The following is a 22,417-nucleotide window of genomic DNA, read 5'->3' as shown; positions in this document are numbered from 1 at the left end:
TAATTAGAAAATCTTTACAGTTCCTTCCAGCTCTAACCTAAGATTCTATGATCTCTTACTGTCTGTTGGATTTCTTAGCACCACACTCTACAATTCAGTATGTCTTATGTGGAACTCATACATTCAAACTAGTAATTTTTTTGTTCTCCTTACGTACCTTTTTTTCAGTCACCCAGGCCTCAATCTTCAGAGCCTCTTTGCCTCTTCTCTCTCTACTCTCCATATCCAAGCAGTCATTAAGTATGTCCGCTCTTCTTTTTTTTGTGTGTGTGTGAGGAAGACCGGCTCTGAGCTAACATCTATTGCCAATGCTCCTCCCCGCCGCCCCAAAAGCCCCAGTAGATAGTTGTATGTCATAGTTGCACATCCTTCTAGTTGCTGTAGGTGGGACTCGGCCTCAGCATGGTCGGACAAGCGGTGTGTCGGCGTGCGCCCGGGATCCGAACCCGGGCCACCAGTAGCGGAGCACGCGCACTTAACCACTAAGCCACGGGGCCAGCCCTGTCTGCTCTTCTTTCCTTTCCTTCTTTTCCTCCAGAAGATGGGCTTTATTACCTGACATCTCCATTGTAGCAACACTCTCATTAGTGACCTCTTGCCGTTTAGTGTCTCTAATTCGATCTATTTTATATGGAGCTACCACATGAAACTTCTTGAAATTCTGCTTTTATTCCACTCCTCAACATTTTCCATGCCCTCATAGTTTGGCACTGAAGGCCCTCCAAACCTGTGCCCAACCCACCTTCCCAATTCTCTCTTTCACTACTACTTTATAGGGATTTCAATGTCCTCTTCCCACCTGACTACTCTGTACCCACCAAATGCAATCCTGTCTTTCTAACTTTGCTTATATCCCTTCTTAGAAAGCCTTTCCCATTCCTCTTTGCCTAACCCAAATTCTATTATCCCCTTTAACAGAGTCTTGTATTCTATTAATCTTCATGGGTTTTGATAACCCTAACTGACGCATAGCGATCTTTCTTTCCTTCAAGCTCCTCTGGTATTTACTACCTAGGTAACATTCACTAGTCCTTGAACAGCTAGTAAACATTTATATGCTTGGGATACAAAGATGAGTAAGAAAATAAAATTCTAGGCCTTATGGGGAGTTCACTGTTGAGTAAGATAAAAGTAAAAAAACATTTAGAAAACAAATTTTAAACTATGAGAGAGAAACATTTAAGATTCTAAGAGGAGCTGAAAGGAGAGAGTGAGAGTGCTTATGTGCCTCAGGTCAGGGAAGACTTTCCGAGCTGAACCTTGAAGGATGAACTAGAGCTCTCCAGACGTATGAGGGTAAAAGGAACATTCCAGGCACAGGGAAGCAATGTGTGAAGGCACAGAAGCGAGAGAGAATGGCATTTAAGGTGTACAAGGAAGTGGTAGAAGACAAGGCTGGAGAGATACGCAGAGGTCTCCTGTGCTCTGCTAAGGTGTGTGCAGTCTTAAAAATACAACCTGTATCATTAACTTTTCATATAAGTTATGGACTATTTCTCCAGTAACACTAACTTCTTAAGGACAAGTTAAATGTATAATATGTCCAAGGATCTTCCATAACACCTAGCACAAAACTGCCCCAGATAAAGTGCAGATCTAGCTGAAACAGGGCCTGTGATGGCGGGCCAGCCTATTTTAATCCCACTCACCTTCAATACTTTCCGCACAGATCTGAAAGCCATCATCACTTGAAATTTCAAAAATGAGTCCTTTCTTGGGCTTTTTCTCAGCGATGCTTTCCTTCCGCTTCTGTTCTTGCTGAAGCCAAAGCATCAGTGGAGAACTGAAGTTACTTTCTTCTTCTTCCACTGTTTTAGGTTCTATGAGAGGGAAAACAGGGGCCAACGTGGTTGCAGTAGCAAACACTTATTGAGCATGGACTTTGCATACATTATCTCTAAAGCTAATGACATTCCATAGTTCATATTATTATTCCCATTGACAGATAACAAAACTGAGGCTCAAAGAGTTAAGCAGCTCACCCTAGGTCATAGCTAGAAAGTGACTAAAACTAGAATTTATTTATTTTTTTTGTGAGGAAGATCAGCCCTGAGCTAACATCCATGCTAATCCTCCTCTTTTTGCTGAGGAAGACTGGCCCTGAGCTAACATCTATTGCCAATCCTCCTCCTTTTTTTCCCCCCCAAAGCCCCAGTAGATAGTTGTATGTCATAGTTGCACATCCTTCTAGTTGCTGTATGTGGGACGCGGCCTCAGCATGGCCGGAGAAGCGGTGCGTTGGTGCACGCCCGGGATCCGAACCCAGGCCGCCAGTAGTGCAGCGCGCACCTAACCGCTAAGCCACGGGGCCGGCCCCTAGAATTTTTTTTTACATGAAGTTATGCTATCTCTGTGGTAGAGTTTCTGGTATGACAATTTGATAGTTTTTCAATAAGTAATCACCCTCAATAGGGTCAAAGTTAAAAAATAATAATGGTTAATATGCATGAAGCACTATGTATGAGGCACTCTTCTAGGAACTTCCTATATATTAACTCAAAAAAACCGTACAACAATCCAGTGAGGTAGGTGTTATTATTCTCTACATGTTAAAGGTGAGGACACTGAGGCAGGGAGAGGTTAAGCAGCTAGCTCTATTTCATGCAGCTAATGAGTTCTGAAGCTGGGATTTCAACTCATGTGGCTCCAGAGTCTGCTCATCAGCCACCACCCTTCACTGCCTTCTTACATAAAGAGATGTATCAACCCTCTTGAGGAATCAGCAAATCAGCAGAATGTGGTTACATCCCAAATCTTACGCCTAAGCATCTTCTCTACCTGGTTCTCTTTCAGGATGTCCCCTCGATGGAAATGGGCAAAGCCTTATATCCACAACCGTCTAATCTTGAAGTGACCAGTTGTTTACTGATCAAATTCATTAGGACACATGGAAAGTGCTATGGAGATGTATCTGGTATCATAACCAAAATCTGCCTATCTTATTTGATAAACATCATTCTTGGTTTTCTTCAGTGACAACTAAGGGATGAAGTCAGGTTATCACTAGCTATTTAAATCACACTGCTGTTAAAGCAAGTAGAGCGGAAGAGTCTTTATAGGTTTTAGTCTTGTGTCCTTTAGTTGACAAAAGATCACAGAATATGTGGCAGATAAGCCCTAGACCAAGAGACAGATGCTCTGAGTTTCAGTCTAGAACTCTGGCCAATCACTTCACTTCTCTGGAGCTTAGATTTTTTTTTTAATCCAGAAAATAAGTAGGTAATATAGGTTTTTTTTTTGTGCTAAGGAAGATTTTCCCTGAGCTAACATCTGTTCCAATCTTCCTCTATTTTGTATGTGGGTCACCACCACAGCATGGTCCCCTATGAGTGGTGTAGGTCCATGCCCGGGAACTGAACCCAGGCCACTGAAGTGAAGTGTGCCAAACTTAACCACTAGGCCATGGGGCCGGCCACTGTAGGTGATTTTTATAGTACTTTTGGCTCTGAAATTCTGATTCTAACCTGTTACCCACCCACATACCTGTACTTTCTTGTTCATTTGCTGGATTTTGTGTCGTCTGAATCTCAGGAAGAACAGCCACTTGCCTAAATGAAAAGACAAGTAAATGTGAGATGTAACATCAGCTAGTTCTTCAACTCAAAGACAAAAACTGCTGACAGTCTGCTACATGGCTATGTCAGCTATACAAAACAACCACTAGAAATGAACCACAGGATGCTTTGTGTACAACCTGTAGAATAAACACTACCACCATACTACTGTATGCTACATAACATAAAAGTATCTTTTATGCGATTCTTTCCCGAATATTGACATTAAGTTTCTGCTTTTGGAGTTGTAGATTGTGTCCTTGAAATTCTCACATCCTTAGTATTAGAAAAAAATGAAAGGACGCTTGTTAGAAGCAGTTCTGGAGTTACTTAAGTAAGTCAGCTGGTTTATGTAAAAACAAAAGCTGCATGAGCCAGTAAACCACCACCAATTTTCACATTCTACAATTAAATAAAGCTTGGAAATAATCCAAATGCATATCAATAGGGGACTAGTTAAGCAAGTTATTGTATGTCCACACAGAACTGGAGGCAGCCATTAAAAAATGAACTGCATCTACATATAATGGCACAGAAATATGTACACGATACAATATAATGATGGAAAAAACCAAGTACAGAACAGTATGTACAGCATTATTCATTTCACGTAAAAAAAAGTATATACATATTCATATATACACCATGTGTATTTGTATATGCATAGAAATGTCTGCATGGATTAAAACAAATTATTAGCAATGGTTACTTCTAGGGGATAGACTGGGAGGAGGGTAGGCAAGATGAACACAGAACCATTTATCCATTATTTTAATAATTGTATGCTTTTTTTTTACAAGCATGTATTATTTCCATTAAAAAAACTTTGACAACAAAAATCTATACAAATCATGAGGAACTATTCTTTAAATGAGGTAGACAGAATTGAGGGCTTAATCTTAGAGTACTAATTTTTACACTTACCCTGCAGGCTGCCCACACTCCTTTTGTGATGACTGTTCCACATTAACTACATCCTGCTGCTCAGCCTCTGCTCCCGGAGTCCTGGAACAGAATCATTTATCATCTTTTCAAAAAAACCACCAGTAAATATGTACCAAATGCGCAGGTCGGTATAAAGAAATGACTCTATCAGGCTCTGATAAAATTTATGAGCTGGGAAAACTAACCCGTGGTGATATAGGTTAGAGAGTGGTTACCTTGAGCGGGTACTGACTAAGCAGGAGGAGCCTTCTGGAGCACCAGAAATGTTTTATATCTTGATCTGAATGGTGGCTACACAGGTGCATACATATGTAAAAATGTACTTGTGCACTTTAAATATGTTATTCTTCAACGATAATGTTTTAGGAAAGGACGCCACGAGGATCTACAACAGGTGGCTTGCCCTCCAGACAGGACTAATCATCCCTTAGTATCCTAAGCCTCAGCAAAAAAGAAACAGGAGCAAACAGCAGCACTGTTTTAAATCAGAGCAAAGAGTAATCAGAGATGTGGTTCTATCCAAGAGATAAAGTGCCCAAGGATGGAACTACATTGTGCTCTATAAATCACTACCATGAGAAAAAAAAAATCAAAGTCAAAACCCAGAAACCCCTGAGTGATGCAACTTGGACAGAGGAGTGTCCCCCCCCGAAGACTACCACTTCAACAGCCTCTGACCCAGAGCACAAATCCCACAGACCCAGCACAGCTAACATGTGGACCTCTTACCCCGTGACTGAGGTCAGGGGTGTCGTGTTGGCTTCTTGGTCTGGAATGTGTGCTTCAGAACTGGTCCGCAAATGGGAAACCTTGTGCTTCTTGCCATTCCCTTTGTCCAAAGGCAGCTGAATCCGTTTGATTTTTGGTTTGGGTTTAGTAGGACCCGGCACTGAGGGACTTGCTGACTGCTGTCCAGAGGATGGAGAGCCCCCAGGAGAGGCTGAGTGGGCTTGCATAGCTGAGGATAAAGCCTTATTCTGCTCTAGCCCCATGCTGTTAGGAGCATCTACTGTCTGGGTAAAGTTGGACCCCTGGGTCCCTGGAGCAGAATCAAGATCACGCTGGGAGGAGAGAATCCCGTTTTTGCTGGCAAGGAGCTGGTTCACGTGCTGAAGCTGATAGTGTTCTTCTGCTTCCCCAGAAGGTGAAGCAGCTGTTATGCCTGTGGTCTGAGCAGGGGGGAGCACACAGATGCTAGATGCTGCTGTCATTGCAGCAGTAGAGGGGCTCTGTGATGTCCCCAGCTGTGGAAACATTCCTGAACTTGGTGGTAAAGCCACAGGCTGCTCCTGAATCCCCAGGCTCTGCTGGCTAGCTTTGATTAAAAGATTGCTGATTGAGCCAATATCTGGGGTACCAAGCAACCTTGGGTTGGTTAATGCAACATGTCCTGGAACTGATGCACTACTTGTAGGGGCGGTTGTAGTTGGCATGGATACAACATTCAAGACAGAGGAACCAGATGCCAAGCCAGACACAGGCCCTGATGTGAGGTGGCTAGTATCCTGGCTTATTGTTGATGTGCCCGCCGCTGTGGCAGCAGTTCCTCCCACACTCTGTGGTAACAGGGGTGCCTGTTCAAAATACATGATGCCAGATTTAGACCTTTTTATGATGTTGGGGACAGTTCGGTGAGATGAAGTATTAAGTGACCCCAGATCTAACAGATTGGGATGATTTGGAAGCTGGGAGGGTGTGAAGTTAATCAACGTCATATTAGAAACCACATCGGAAGGGGCAATGTTTGAAGGGGTACTAGAGGGAGCAAGTTTTTTATTCTTTCGGGTCTGTAGACGAGATATGGGTCTTTTCTTGAGTCCAGAGGATGGAGTGGCTACTGTGGTACTGAGGTCTGTCCTCTGGCTGGCCTCTGAAACCAAAAGTTGGGGATCTGGAGGAGGCTGAACCCCAATAAGTAGGCCTGAAGGAGGACTGCTGATGTTAGGTGGGAAACTACTCTGAGTAGCTGCAGGGAAGGAATGTAAGTGCTGGTGATGAGGCATGGGGAGCAATCCTTTGCTAGCAGGAGGGAACAAAGATTGAGAAGTTGGCAAGCTTGGATTTAGTCCTGTGGTGAGGGTGAGACCACTTCCCATGGGCCCCAATACTGAAGTATTTGTCTCCATCACATTGGGTGTAGAACTAACAGAAGAGGTCAATTGGATTTTTTGGGTCACTCCATTTGGAAGAGTTTGGAGAACATAAAGTGGCTGCATGTTCTGGTTAACAACAATGAGTTTCTCAGTGGCTGGTTTCAGGTGGGGTGGAGTGGTCTGGACAGCTGCATTAGAAATCTGAGATGGGCCAGGACTATCAGTAGAATTGGGCACATATTTCTGGTTCTGGATAGGAACAGTAGGGGAAACAGGTACCTGAAGGCCAGGGGTGCTACTGTTTCTAGTTAAATCCTGATTGTTGCCATGACCTTGCTCCACTGAACCACAAGGAGGGCTGGAGATGTGGTCTGTATCCATGTGTCCTTGGATAAAATGATCAGGAGTCATGTGGCCTTCAGGGGTTGGATCTACTCCTGGACTCAGCAGTGCTGAGTCGCCTTCAGAGGAGGCCACAGATTTTTCTGTGATGGTTACTCTTTTTTCTCCTGAGTCTGAGATTACAGCTAGTCTACTGGGATTCTGGCTAGGGACAGTGGGACTCCGGGTGGTCAGGACAGAGAGATCAGATGGCAGCTCTAGGGGCAACTCGAACTGCTCCTCTGCTGAGATAGAGGAAGAGACACTACTGTCCACGGGTTCTGTTGTCGGCAACTGCTGAGAAAACACTTCAAAAAGACCCATGTCTTTTTCACGATTACTATCAAGACCCAAGCCTTCACCAAGATTCAGGAGTTCTGATGAAGAGGACTCTGGGCTCTCACCCAAAGCCTGCATGGATGGAGTATTCTTTAGAACAAAGTCCATAATGTCTGAGGGCAGGATATTCCCACAGTCATCACTGTTGTTATTATCCGAATCAGATTTCAGGAGCTCAGGATTATAGGTGTCCAGTAAATTCTTGTCCGATGGGGTGCTTGTGTGGACTCTGCGGCTCGACTCCAATGAGCTGAGCTGCGCTTCCAAGGAATCCTGTCCCTGTGTTTTAACTCTGCTTACAGAGTGGCAGTTATCCATCTTCGGCTCATTTTTGTGGCCAACAGAACTCTTAATGACATGTTCTTTTTCACCAGCATCTTCAGGTCGATCAATCTTCAAGTTCTCTGTTCCATTTTCTTTACCATTTCTTTTTGGAATCTGGCTGCTCTTCCTTGTTGTGGCTGTGACACTAGTATCGCTCTCTGTCCCATCATCAACACCATCCAGCTGTGAAATTTTTGGAAGATCACATTGTTCCTCCTCCCGAAATAAATTATGGGATGCCAGCCGTTCCTCTCCACCTGAAGAAATCACTGTTCTAGTGAAATTGTAATAGTATAAGTCGTCTTCATCCGAAGTGCTTAAGTCATCAGCCCCATCCACCTGTCCTTCAGCTGATCTCTTGCCTCGTTTCTTCCCAGTTGAGCTGCTGTAGAATGGAATGTCTTCTTCACCATAGGATCTTACTCCATAGAGTGGGGTTAGCCCAAAGAACATGTTAGAACGTGCCCGGGCACTGCGACGGGGATATCTCCTCTTGAACGAGCCATCCTCCTGAGGTTTGGGGCCATCTGGAAGCATTAGGTTTCTGTCCTGTACTGGAAGATTCTGATAGTTGTTACTTTGAGAATCCTGGGATGAGGTATTATTGGGGCTTGGTTGGGCTACTGGGCCATCTCCTGGACTTTCAGAGGCTGAAATTGGTTCTGTTGGAGATGCTGACTCTATTTGCAAAGGGGAAACAGGACTACTTTCTTTCAGGGTATTCTTGGACTGACTCTCACTTTCCATTTTTAGAGGTGTCAGTGTTACTTTGACTGTGCGTTTGCGGGGTGTCTGTAATTCCTTGGCAGATCCTTCTACTTGCACGGATGGAGCTTTGGGGACTCCTGGAATAGAAAGAACTTTGTCCCCAATCTTATCAGAAGAAACATTATTACATGGTCGTTGTCCCATAAACTCAGGAGTCAAAACTTCATCAACAAACTCTGGCTTTAGGTTTCCTTCCTCACCAGTTGTCACCTGACCAGGTTCCAAAAAAGATTTACTGGAATGCTTTTCTTTGAAAGTTTCTTTACTAGATTTTTTCCCTTTCTGTCTCCTGTCTCTGGAACTAGATCCCACATGTTCATTGGTAATGGATGACCTATTGCTCACTCCAGAGAGCTTCATGGTTTTGACTTCAGTATCTTCATTGGGAGGGGGGTTTGCTGATTGGTTAGAATCTGTATGTTGGTCTCGATCAGTCCTTTGCCCTCTCAAATGGAGCGGTGGGAAGGAGAGGGCCTCTTTAGAAGAAAAGGGCACTGAAGAGAGTTCAGCAAAAGTGCCGATTTTATTAACATTTAATTCTCCAGATGTGGTATTATGAACCTGTGTGGCCAGTTTAGGAATGCCAGGGTAAGCCACATTATGTGCAGATCCCTCTAAACTTTTGGAACTCAGCATTTTGGTCTTCTCTCCCTTCAAAGAGGAGCTCTTGGATGCCAAGTCTGAAGCACTAGAATGCTTCATTTCTGAAGATGAAGATCCATCCAAGTGACTGGTTTTAGTGCCCATAGTAACCGCTGTCCTTTGCAAATTTGAAGAGGTGGGAGTGTTTTGCCCTAAATTAGTACTTGCATTCAGTGGCCCTAAGACATGATCAACTGCTTTGGTACTCGACTCAAGATCTGTAACAGTCCCTATGGTGGAAACTGAGGAAACACTATTCCTGGAGTAAGTACTCCCAGTTCTCATTGGAGACATTATCCGGAGTTTAGACCGCTGGGGTGACAAGGAAGAAGTACTGTGACGCCTGGAGCCAATGCTGCGAAGTCCAGAGGAGAGTAAAGGATCACCCACCGTGACGATTTCATGAGTGGTTGGGGTAGGACTTCCTAAACAAGAGAGAAAAAGTAATAAAGTCTATTACAGATAGAACAAATGTGTGTTAGTCATTGGTTTCAATGTCTTGGCTATCTATATTTAAAGGTAACTAAAAATGAACATGTTCAATTAGCAAAAGTCACTAAGATAAAGTTACTTGAAAGAATTACAAACTAATCTTTGAGCTGATCTTCTTGGGTCAAGTAGGTCAACGAAGTCCTTTACCTGCAGAAGGCAATGGCCGACAGCCAGGGGATCTCTGTGTTGGAGAATAACTGGGTGTTCGAATCCTAGGGACCTTTGAGATGACATGATAGAAACAGGAACCAGAGGTCTGCGAATGAGGAGGTCGGTCTGGTGATGGAGGACTTACAATTTCAGCTGTGCTCTGACTTTCTTTAGATGAAATTTCTGTGGTAGGAAATAAAAACTCTTACTAAAAAAGTCCAATTAAAATATTAAACAAATCAACCAATAAAAAGCCAGCTATTAGGTAAATATCAAAATAGAAACAAATGAGACCTCCTAAAGAAATGACTTTTTTCCTACCCTTCAATTACAGTACTCCCCCAAATCTAATTCAAGTCCCCTCTTGGTTAAAGATTAACCTGCAAAAGATGATGGACTATGAGCGATGGTCCTGTTTTCATCATGTTCAACAGTGCTGTTGATATCTGGCTCTACAACCGGAGGACGGCATTCCACTATCTTGCATGTGTACACACAGCGCTTGCGAGCATCTGTGGTGCTCCAGTATACCCTGGAACACCTGGCAAACAGATTTGTAAAATCACCATAAGTGAGAGTACAGAAGCAGAGGCTAACATTTGTCAAAACCTCTTCTCATCCTAGTTTCCCTGGTCTCCTTGATTTAGAGAATTTAGCTGTATTTCATCGATTCTTATTACAGATTCCCCCAGTTAGGGTGTTCCAAGCTTTTTGAAGTCCTTGGTTTTTTCCAGCCTCTCAGAAAATAGCATCAAATCTTTTTTATTATATTGTAAGCCAGGGACAAAAACAGTAAAATATCCTCAAGTGCGGAGAAAGAAAAACACTAACTACTACAAAAAATAGTTACTTGGCCTTCAGGAAGGGACTATTGCCCCCACAATGTGTACAAAGTGAGGAAAAAGCAAACCTGAGGTGTTTCCTTTGGGAGAAAAGCCCCATGAGACACGGGTAATGTAACTGCTTCCAATCTGCTGGGTGCTGATGGAGCCTAGCTTATACAAAGAGCTGCCAGCTAAAATGTGGAGTATACACTGTGTCGTCCGAACTGGAATGCAGAATAAACTGGAGTATACGTAGCAAAATGAGACTCCGAACGGGAGAGAGAGAAAAGGAATTTTAAATTTATATTGTCAGCTTGCTAGAAATTTAAACAATTTGCTCCATTTAGGAAAAACTGGATATTCTTACTGAAGAGTCTGATTTTATTGTAGGGGTTTATATTTTTAGAAGAGCCTATTAAATGTAAAATTGAGGACAGAAGCATGAGGTGTTTGATCCATGAAAACAGTCTGGACTTTTGAATCCAGATGAATGGAAGTTAGTGGATCTTAAGAGACTGACCTTGTGTTTTCTATTTAGGTTTTATTTGGAAATGATTCTGAAATTATGCCAACAATACTTTCCTTCTATAACTGGATTTGGCTGACATAAAACGATACTTTAGTCCCACTCTACAAGAAGTAGCAAAAAATAGTAGTTAATTTTTAGTAGCAGTTAAAAGTAGCTAACAAGTCTGGCCTTACATGTAACGACCTGCTCATGGCTTCAGGGTGCTCAGATTGTGGGGGCTGCTGTCTCCTCTTTACAGTGCTACTTACTGATATCCAATAGGAAAGAGCTTATCTTCACAGTCAGAGAGATCATTCAGAATTCCTAAGCAGTCAATTGTCATGGAGCCTGACCAAGGAGAGAAGAACTGATTAGAGGAGATAATGAGAAGGCTCATTTTATAACTGTAGACTAGAAAGTGCCCCAATGATACACACACCCAGCTTCCCCAGAGACCAACGCCCACGTCATACCAATCATCATGTGGATGTTTTCTGGTTCCAACCCATTGAGAAACTTCCTTCTCAAGCTGATTCCTTCAAAGTCCACAAACACTCTTCTAAAAACCTCAAATCCATTTTCAGGAACCACCTTAAATGGAAACCCAGGGTAGCTGTTAATAGGCTGTCCCTTTACACATTATACTCATGATACTGACTCTCTCAGAGGGAAAGTACAGAGCATATCTCAAAATCACCCTTCTGTTTCACTGGCAGGACTTCTGTATTTCTCCTAAGAGGAGGTGATTCTAGGAACACCTAGTAGGGAAGGTAAAACAAAGTTTACCATCTTGCTATTTTCAGTCTAGTTCCCCTGAATTCCTAAAGAATTCAAAATGCAACTGAAGCTCTCACCTCGCCTTTGATCAAATCCCGATGTCGTTGGCAATACACTTTTTTATCATCCAGAAAGACACAGTTCTTGGCTCGGGAACACATGAAGTGATAATTGCTGGTGCAGGATGTGAGGCAGCAACCCACAGTGGCTCCTGGCTTTTGGCAGAATTCACATCTCTAACAATCCAAAAAGAACAGAGTCCTAGTCAGACTTTCAGATGTTTTAAGCCATTTTCCATCTCTTCTACAGAATCACCCCATTCTGGGTTTCCTACAATTCACTTTGTTTATTGGTAATCTGCTGAATTATAGAGAAGTCATATGAGCCATAAAGCCTTCTCTACAAATCCTCTCTCTCCCATTGTCCAAGGAGCCCCGTAACTATTAAATTTAAATATTACAGTTTGATTTAGAACTCAGACCAAAACATAGTTAATTTTCTAAGATGCCCGATTGACTTAGAGAAGATGAAACTTTGAAGATCAATGCTAAAAACATCATCTTGCTAGAAAGCTATTATATCCAAAAGAACTCAGTTCTAAAAAGATTAAACTAGTCAGAAACATAAAACTTCTCTAGTTACTAGGCTTAATAGATAAACTTTTTATATGATTCAAAGATTTCCTTCAGCTAGCCTGTATGTCACCACCTTAGTCTGTCACAGTCACAATCTGGGCTCCTCTCCAGGGAAGAATTTGTGCTCTTCACACAATTTACTTATGTTTCTTTGCATACGCTATATTTTTGTTTCTTTCTGATAATCTTTCATCTTCTCCCCTACTTCAAAATATAGCTTTTAAAATTTTTAAATTTTACTCCTTCATGGTCTTTTCTGATTACTCTCAGCTGCTACTGATCACTTTCCACATCCCTTTCTCCATGTATGTATGTATGTGTGTTTATCCCATGAAACCTCAGAATGTTGATTCAACTGGGACCTTTGAGATCATTTTGTCTGAATCACTTAATAAATTAACACCTTTCTTGCATATTTGAATTATCTCCCAAACTAGATATACTTTGTTTTCTATTTCTTTTGCACGCATCCTCCAAGGCTCAGTCAGAATAGCAATCTGCCTACAGTATACACCAATATTTGTTGTTGGCTAACCATTCTGAAGGCACTATGAAAAACATCACTGAGGCAGCATTTAGCCACAGAAAGAGTACATGGAAACTGAGGGAATCTTTTCCATAACATTTACCCACAAGTTCTTACCAGCTGCTTGCCCCTGATCACAGCCATATGCACATTCTTTAGTGATCCATCATCATCTTCAAACACTTCTGCTGACCACAAAGCGCAATTTACATGTGTCCATTCATTTTGGCCAATGTATAGCAAACGGCCAGCGTCCTATGAAATGGAGAAATTTCTTTTTTCTTTAAAGAATATAATGTCAAAGAAGGTTTTCCTTGGTATTAGCTTTACCTTCGTGAAGATAACTTCAATAAAGCAATTATAATTCTTCTCTCTCTCTCTTTTTTTTTTTTTGTGAGGAAGATCAGCCCTGAGCTAACATCCATGCTAATCCTCCTCTTTTTGCCGAGGAAGACCGGCTCTGAGCTAATATCTATTGCCAATCCTCCTCCTTTTTTTTTTTTCCCCAAAGCCCCAGTAGATAGTTGTATGTCGTAGTTGCACATCCTTCTAGTTGCTGTATGTGGGACACGGCCTCAGTGTGGCCGGAGAAGCGGTGCGTCGGTGCGCGCCCGGGATCCGAACCCGGGCCACCAGTAGCGTAGCGCGTGCACTCAACCGCCAAGCCACAGGGCCAGCCCCAATTATAATTCTTTAACTTAGGGATGTACACAAAAAAATCACAATTCATTTTTCAATGTTTCTCTGTTTCCACTTCTCTTTTCTAGATTACCTTTTCCATAGACTGGAAATATTTTATAAACATAGAGAATTAAAAAATAAGCAATATGTGGTAAATCTATAAAAGTGTGCAATGGCTTCTTTAAAACCATATTTTAAAGGCAGTTCTTGGGCCGGCCCCCTGGCTTAGCAGTTAAGTGTGCGCACTCCGCTGCTGGCAGTCCGGGTTCGGATCCAGGGTGCGCACCGCTTCTCCCGCCATGCTGAGGCTGCGTCCCACATCCAGCAACTAGAATGATGTGCAGCTATGACATACAACTATCCACTGGGGCTTTGGGGGGAAAAAATAAATAAATAAAATCTTTAAAGGCAGTTCTTGCTCTCAGCTTACATTAAAAAACCTTTTTTGTTAAAAGCTTACTATGCGTTAGGCACTAAATAAGGCTTTACATACACTATTTCCTTTAATCCTCATAACCATTCTGAAATAAGTATTATTATTATCCTCATTTTAAATATGAAACTGAGGGTCAGAGAGGTTAAGCTCCTTGACAAGGTCAACAAGTAGGCAGTAAAGCACAGAAATTAATCCAGGCAGCCTGCCAGAGCTGGGGATCTTAACCATTCTGCTATACTACATTAAACACAAGCTATTTAATATGCAACTTTCATAAAATCTTTTTGAGGAACTTCCTGTAGAAATTACTAGACATCAGCAGGTTAATTTAAGGCAAAGCATCTTTTAAATCAACTAAATCAGTTATAGAAAAAAACCCCAAGTGCCACAAACTATGTGACAAACATTCATTAAATAAATGGTACCCAGTCATCAAGTTCAGACACAAAGGACAAACAGTTCATTATGGGCGTCTACTAAATGGGACCCCGTATGCCCAGGTACTTACATTAGCACTGTCATCACCATACGTCAAACATAATGCACATTGTCTATTATCTTCTATGCCTGGGGGTGGGTTCAGTTCTGGACTATCTTCTCGACTCCTATCAGTACCTTGGAACCGAAAAGACATCCAGTTAAAACTGGCAATACTATGTCTGATTTCCAGGAAAAAAGAAAACAATTCAGCTTAAATAGCCTATAGCCTATAAAATAAACACTTTCAAAAAGTGTTCAAAGTTATGCTATCTCACTGTCTGCTACAATAGAGTATTTATATCATTTCCTTGTTAACATTCCAAGTAAAGCAAAAATAATGATTTTATTACATTTAAGGATGACCTGAAAATTTCTTTCTATTATGCAAGTATATTAAATTTAGATTACCAAAGTCAATCCTGGGCATCTAGAGAGAAATGGATAATGGCTCTTCATTTGGTGCCTTACTCAAAATCGGTGGCGTAGGAGGGTGCAGAGGAGTTGGTGAGTCTGGTTCTCCAGGCCCTTTAGGTTTGGGAGCTGGAATGATTTTCTTCATTAGAGGAGGCTGCTCAGTGTGGCTGTCTTCCTCTCGCTCCTGCCACTGAGCATAATTATGGTCAAGTGAAGGTGGAAGCACTGCGTTTGGTAACATCCCACTGCTGAAAATAATCGATTCAACAAGTATTTATTGAACTCCTAGAATATACCTAGAACTGTAGAAAAAAATCAAATTCTTGATATTCTCAGGTCTTGAACCCATGCATGAGCTATTCACAGAATGTAAGAACAAGTCACAGAACTTGAAAACTGCCTAAATACACAGGACTATATTATTTTTAAAAATATGATCTCAATCTTGGTTAAACTTCCAGAAACAAATGATAACCTTATCAAAGAAGCAAAAGGATTTACTGGAATAAAAATTTAAGGTTAAATATGGAGAATCAAGAGCAGTATAGAGAACACCACTGGAACTGAATAAAATAGAACTCAGTTATAATCAGCCCAATTACTGGGCTCTCTCTATATATACTGTACATATGCCACAAGTTAAACCAGGTGGCCTAAAACATAACAAATACATAAAGAAAGAAAAAAAAGGGCAACAGACTATAATAAACAGTAAGTGTTATCTCTGTACCAGCACTCAAAAGGCATTTTAACTGATTAATTTTTTAATATTAAAACCTGGTCTGAAAAAAACCTCAATCGAGAACTATAAGCATTCTCAGATTTCTAGCTGATGAAGAGAAAAAAAAGTAATACTCAATTTACTTACTTGCTTGATACTTTATTTGGCTCCCAAAACCTGGACTTTTTGACACTGAACCATGGAAAAACACGTTCCATTTGCTAACAGAAAAACAAACAAACAAACAAAATGTAAGCATGTGAACATTCATTTTGGAAACCACATAAAAACCAACAAAGTCACACAGCTTCTCTGTCAATAGGAGGATGACTTCAGGCCACTGAGGGAGAGATCCATCCACTCTGGTGACCTCACCAACTTCCTCCCAATCAGAGGAACAAATTAAACCAGAAGATGTTTTATACACATGGCAAAGCAAAACACAGAAGAGCAGAAGTCTGTTTTGTTCATGGGGTAATTACCCACAGACAGGCATTAAAAACATGAACGTTAGTATCATTCACCCGAATAAAGAAGGACTTGACCATGCTGTTGGCTTTTTTAATCTCCGGCTGCCCTCCATCTGAATTAATGGCTGCTTGAATGATCTTCACAATATCATCACTGAACTCCAACTGTATACAAAAACAGAGCATTAATTATTCATGACACAATGTGCTCTCAAAACCACTTCCTCTTCCCTCCTAAATCATCCAGCACAGAGATCCACCAGAAAATGAACACCCTATTTTAATATAGTATAATTTCTCTAGTGGAGGCCTTTGGGATTCAGTTCACAATTAACTTGCAGCAATCAAGAGATGCCAGGCTAATAAGGCAAGAATGCAAATAAATTAGCTGTATCATGGTAAGTTACTCAAACAGGGTCACAATTTTTTATTTAGACTAAAATGAATAAACAAGTGAAGAGCAAATATGGATCATGAGATAATAGATGATCATTTCCTAAACATTCTTAAAAACCCATAAAATTAAAAAGCATCTATCTACAAATGAATATCCTCTATAGAAAGACACATTATTCAGATTCAAAAAAGGGGCAAGCCAATTATCTTCATATTAGCATTTTCCCATAAACAGTTTTAATATAAAAATAATTTTAATATAGAAATAATTTTCAGAGAACTCAGATGAAAGTCAAATAAAAGAACCATTTTAAGACACTACCTTCCCTATCATAACCCATCTTCTGAAACACAGAGCTAAAATAACTCACATATCTTTAGGTATTTATGTAATACAAATCATCTTTTAATGCTGATACCCAGCCTCTTCCCTCAAAAGACCCAAGGAAGCTAAACTGGCACTTGCAATTTTGGTAGTTTGCTCTCGAGACATACCACAGATGTGTAGTTCCCTTGGTCCATTTTCCTCTTGACTCCTTCCAGATCTAAAGGCTGCTGATCTTCCTGTTTGCTGACCTCAGTCAGCACTGGTGGATCAGGTCCTTCTGGGGAGCTGCGGGAAGGTATACTCTCCTCCGTCTCGGGATTTAAGTCTGGAGGTTTGGCAGCCTGTTGCCAAGAAAGATATGTTTCTTTTATCTAACACTGAAAATGAGGCATCTATGCAAATTCTATTAAAATTAATGAAGGTGGTACTGAATGATTCATATTATAAAACGTAAAGAACATGAACATAGAGATTTCTCAAATAATAGAAAAGGAAAGTTAAAATGAGCTGGTTGTCTAACAGCTTGGCTAGGCTAACTTAGGAGCTTTGCTTGATAACTTCCAAACCTTGTGTGAAGAAAACAGAAACTGTCCAGTTCCTTCTCAGTAAGACATAGATAGCAGCTAATTTTCCTATTCAAAAAATGGAGCTCTATTAAAAGATAAAGCACCAGCCTAGCTCTGAGTTAAAGTTATCCATGTGGTTCTTCCAACATTATATCTCATGTTCCCAATGACTACTTTATAGACGTATAGTTCACAACTTATATGGACAAAAAGGAGTGGTTTTCGGGGCTGGCCTGGTGGCGTAAGTGGTTAGGTGCGCATGCTCTGCTGTGGCGGCCCAGGGTTCACCGGTTCGGATCCTGGGCACACACCGACGCACTGCTTGTCAAGCCACACTGTGGCGGCGTCCCATATAAAGTGGAGGAAGATGGGCATGGATGTTAGCCCAGGGCCAATCTTCCTCAGCAAAAAGAGGAGGATTGGCAGATGTTAGCTCAGGGCTGATCTTCCTCACAAAAAAAAAAAAAAGGAGTGGTTTTCAAATTGTGCCTGAGGTGCCCTAGGGATTTCCCGAGCTGAAGGGTCTCGAGCCCCAATGCTATCATCTCAGTCAGGCCACCATTCTCTCTCTCACCTAGACTACTATAACTGCCTCCTAACCACTGTTCCCGCCTCTAGGCTCAGTCCTCTCTCCAATCCTGCCTCTCTCTCTAGTCAGAAGCATTTTTTTTCTAAAAAGCAACTCTGATCAGGTTACTCTTTTGGGTAAAGTCCATCACTGGCTCCCCATAGCCTTCTGAGCATAAAGTCCAAATTTCTCATTATAACAGCAAGGCCTTTGAAGATATGGCCCCTTCCTATTTCTTACCCCACAGAAGGTCCAACTCTTGGCTCTAAAAATTTTCTTAATTGTTTAACGCTAAAACAATTAACTCTACAAAACTAAATGAAGAATGAAGCAAAATAAAATTAAAAACAAAACATTCCATTACTAGGTAAAAACCACCTAAGAACAAACTCTCAGGACACAAAATGAGACTTGGGCCTACCTGTCGGTAGCGCAGCAAGTGGCTGGTGGTTCGAGAGTTCAACAAGGCTGTCAGAACCTGCTTCAGAGATATCTGTAGCTCTTTTTCAAGGGCCAGTCGCCACTCTGCAGGGTGCCGCTCAGTACAGTTCACACAAGTGTAGGCCACACTTTCTGGCAGATTAGATAGAATCTCATACATCTCATCTAGAAAAACAAAAACCTACAATGATGAGGTGCTCTGAAGAGTGGGAGAGAGAAGAGGAAATTACTCCACTGAACTTAATATAAAGCTGTATGTTAGGAACAGTATTAAGACTCTGATATCCCCCAGGAATTCACACAAACTGATCTCCAAAAGGACATTATTGACACTACTCCAGGATTTGGTTACTGGAGAATCAATAGGTTATGGTAGCCACAAATGACAGAAAATCTAAGTGTTTTAAACGGATATGTTCAAGATAAACAAGCACTAACAACACAACGTTGCTTATTCTAGAGACCAAAAAACTAAATTTAAAAAGATTTCAAATAACAACACTACCATAATTTTATATTTATAGTACTTTGGGGGCTGTAAATGCAGCTGTACCAAAAGACAAGGAAATTATAATAAAAAGACTCCAACCTTCTGTACCTGAAAGATTCTCACATTTGGAATGGACCCAGCGATCACATTTCCCACATTGCATCATCTTACTCTCATAGTCATCATCATCGTAACACTTATCACAGAGAGGGCAGAAGTTTCCTGAAAGCAAAGTGAAGTTGTCAACAGTGCTTTGGTTCACATACCGGTGCCTCTAAGGCCCTTAACTTACAGAGGCCAACCTGATCTAAAATGCAAGCCACTATGTTCTTCTGGAACTACTCACAAATGCCAGCATGGATCTCCTATGGAATGTTCACTCATCTGTAAAGTGTCGAGATTATTCTGAGCTCTTAGAATATGCCACTAGTTCTCGTCTTACGACCCATTTTTAAAGGTCATGAGAAAGATTTTACAGAGAGCATAATAGAAAAAGAATGGAAGAGAGAACTTTATCTCTTAAACATTCCAAAGAAATGTCTAATTTTTTTTTTTTTTTTTTTTTTAATTTTTCCCCCAAAGCCCCAGTAGATAGTTGCATGTCATAGCTGCACATCCTTCTAGTTGCTGTATGTGGGACGCGGCCTTAGCATGGCCAGAGAAGCGGTGCGTCGGTGCGCGCCAGGGATCCGAACCCGGGCCACCAGCAGCGGAGCGCGTGCACTTAACCGCTAAGCCACGGGGCCGGCCCGAAATGTCTAAATTTTTAAGAAGAGGTGAGATATGGGAGTAAAAAAACAGTTAATTTATACTTTTTCCTTATTCCTAGTGCTTTTACATTAGAGCTTAGAGCAGCAGCACTTCCTAAAATTCAGCACAATGTAACCCTTATCAATTTGCTTTATCCATGTATCCCTTCTATTATTTTTTACTTAATAGACTTAACACTGATTTGCTTATTTTAAATACCTTAAATAGTTATAATTATTATCCTAAGTCAGTAAAATAATGAGTTTAATGTATTAGTTATAATTTTTTTCTAGCACAACTATTAAAATTAAATGTTTGACTCAGTACCACCTAAAATTATTTCTGAAACAATCAGATGTATATGTACCTCACTTTGGTAAATACTGGCTTAGGGTGTTTCTTTGTGATTAGTTGTTATAAAAAGTCCTCTTAATTCTTCCCATATAAGCTAACAAAACATTTCCAGTTGCTATAACTCTCTGTGTAAAGGAAAGAGCAAGGCCAAGAACTTAGTAAATGCGTCTAAATGGATCCTTGACAAGATGGATAAGGCTTTATTTCATTCCACTGGAGTGTCCAGCTCACCTCCAAAACACCAAGTACAACCTCTAAAAGTTGACAACACTGGTTTTTTCTAGGTACCTTTAGCAAAGAGTTTGGCACAATCATGGCACAGTGAGAAATCGTGAGACCACTGTGCATCCCACCCTTTGCCTGGAGTTGTGGATCCACAGCTCTTGCAGCGAACACACTTGGTACAGATCTGGAAAAGAAGCAAAGAAATTCAATAGGAATTTCTTATTTATTATTATTATTTTTTAAAGATTTTATTTATTTTATTTTTTCCCCCCAAAGCCCCAGTGGATAGTTGTATGTCGTAGCTGCACATCCTTCTAGTTGCTGTATGCGGGACTCGGCCTCAGGATGAACGGAGAAGTGGTGCCTCGATGCGCACCCGGGATCCGAACCCGGGCCACCAGCATCGCAGCGCGTGCACTTAACCACCAAGCCACAGGGCCGGCCCGGAATTTCTTATTTTTAATATCTCTCTTTATTTAAAAAGATCTTAAATGCAATCAATTTCTAGAGTTGACTTCTCTACTGGGATGGCTTTTCCTAATAATGAGCCAAAAAAACTTGTTATGCTGACATCCTCAAGTAAGGATATTCCCATTCTAAGTTGCACAAGCCCAACAGTCCCATGACAGTTCTTTCTGAAACAGCATACTGTGTACACTCACCCACACTTTCTTTTTCTTGGTGGGTTTGGTGGGGTAGTTTGGTCCCAGGCACTCAGGGTGATAGCTGTTTCGGCACTTATTACACTCCAGCAGCTGCTGTTTAAGAAAACATAAAGGCAAGAAGGTGGGCATCACGTCACCTTCACTGAACACCTATTATTTACTACCTCACTTCATACTTATCTTCAAGTGAGTAGCACATCACTGTAACAGTTTAAATTTCCTCATAAATTATTTACTCTCAATTAAAGATAGGGATTTATTTCCCACCAAAGGCACCTAGTGATGAATAATCTTGTAAGGTAGATTTGATTCATTTGGGGTATTTTTATCCAACACCATGTTTTCTGTCATATTCTCAAAATCAAAACACAAAAATAGGCAATTGATTACATCCAATTACATAGTCAAAATAGACTAAGCCATCAGAGAAAAAATATAGATACAAAATCCTAAATTGAAAGGCAGAAATGGAGATAGAGAGTAATACTCTAAGTAGTTCTATTACTTGTTTTGTACCTTTGTCGCCTGATGCTGCCTTCCACAGACGTGACAGAACTTGCAGCGACGACAACACCAATTTTCCAGCTGGTCCTCCAGGGGGCGCTCGTTCTCCTCCAAACAAAATTTGTGGAAGGGCTCACAACAGACTTGGCAATACACAAACTGGGGCAAGATGGGAACATAGAAGTTCTCGAATAACATGTAGAAATATCAACCTACTGACATACTTCAGACTTTAGGAGTTCAGTGGTATTTTATTCAAAATATATTCATTAAGCAATGACCATGTAAAAAAAGCACAATACTGGGCACTGCAGGAAATTCAGGGGACTAAAGTGGTAATAGTAGAATTATAAAGTAACAAAATAAATATAATCCAAGATTTAACAGAATGTGCTAAGTGCCATAAGAGAGGTATAAACAGAGAGCTATGGGAATGTAAAAGAGTGGGATGGGGAAAATAGGGTTTTAAAGGTTTTCTGTAGTATGCTCAACAATTGTAAGCTCTGGTTTGTCCTTTCCATCTCTGATTTTAGACATAAGTTATTTTTATATTAATATACAGATTTTCAAAAATTCAAATGAGGATGCCCAGAATTTCCTTTTGCCATAAAATAATCATTGGGACAACTGGTCAAACCTAAATAAGGTCCATAGATTAGATAATAGTAATATACCAATGTTAATTTCCTGATTTTGGTAATTATACTATGGTTATATAAGAGAATGTCCTTGGTTTTAGGAAATATACACTAAAATATTTAGAGGTAAAAGGGCATATGTCTGCAACTTTCGCTCTAATTTTTAGAAAAAAAAGTGTCTACATATAAAATGTGTATACATTTTATTTCTTATTTTGTAAAATATATATACACAAAGAGAAAAGGATAAAGGAAATGAAAAATATTAACATTTCAAGAATCTGGGTGAAGAGTATATGGGAATTTTTTGTACTACTCATAACTTTTCTGTA

The 22,417-nt window shown here is 40.8% G+C and overlaps 1 protein-coding gene across 7 annotated transcripts in view; it reads right to left on the bottom strand.

Annotated features, from left to right (window-relative positions):
- Positions 1 to 22,417, bottom strand: part of KMT2A (lysine methyltransferase 2A) — an 82,851-nt gene that overhangs the window by 18,492 nt on the left and 41,942 nt on the right. For 4 of the 7 annotated variants that reach the window (XM_087433776.1, XM_087433782.1, XM_087433783.1 and 1 more), the window contains 20 exons: positions 21,460 to 21,606; positions 20,941 to 21,036; positions 20,342 to 20,462; positions 19,049 to 19,171; positions 18,440 to 18,624; positions 17,052 to 17,225; positions 16,215 to 16,325; positions 15,838 to 15,911; positions 15,024 to 15,217; positions 14,584 to 14,690; positions 13,076 to 13,213; positions 11,875 to 12,033; positions 11,494 to 11,611; positions 11,290 to 11,368; positions 10,069 to 10,229; positions 9,686 to 9,871; positions 5,229 to 9,471; positions 4,479 to 4,559; positions 3,484 to 3,548; positions 1,650 to 1,820 (listed from right to left, as the gene is read on the bottom strand). In XM_087433776.1, the coding sequence (XP_087289902.1) occupies positions 1,650 to 1,820; positions 3,484 to 3,548; positions 4,479 to 4,559; positions 5,229 to 9,471; positions 9,686 to 9,871; positions 10,069 to 10,229; positions 11,290 to 11,368; positions 11,494 to 11,611; positions 11,875 to 12,033; positions 13,076 to 13,213; positions 14,584 to 14,690; positions 15,024 to 15,217; positions 15,838 to 15,911; positions 16,215 to 16,325; positions 17,052 to 17,225; positions 18,440 to 18,624; positions 19,049 to 19,171; positions 20,342 to 20,462; positions 20,941 to 21,036; positions 21,460 to 21,606 (6,733 nt within the window). The remainder of the gene's footprint in view (positions 1 to 1,649; positions 1,821 to 3,483; positions 3,549 to 4,478; positions 4,560 to 5,228; positions 9,472 to 9,685; positions 9,872 to 10,068; positions 10,230 to 11,289; positions 11,369 to 11,493; positions 11,612 to 11,874; positions 12,034 to 13,075; positions 13,214 to 14,583; positions 14,691 to 15,023; positions 15,218 to 15,837; positions 15,912 to 16,214; positions 16,326 to 17,051; positions 17,226 to 18,439; positions 18,625 to 19,048; positions 19,172 to 20,341; positions 20,463 to 20,940; positions 21,037 to 21,459; positions 21,607 to 22,417) is intronic. The other 3 variants (XM_087433778.1, XM_087433781.1, XM_087433777.1) reach the window with 2 other exon arrangements.

Source organism: Ceratotherium simum, chromosome 7 (assembly GCF_057802395.1).
Source record: "Ceratotherium simum simum isolate JZ-2026a chromosome 7, ASM5780239v1, whole genome shotgun sequence".
Classification (NCBI taxonomy): Eukaryota; Metazoa; Chordata; class Mammalia; order Perissodactyla; family Rhinocerotidae; genus Ceratotherium; species Ceratotherium simum.
Note: the sequence above shows the minus strand (reverse complement) of the source record. Positions and strands in the feature narration are given on the sequence as shown.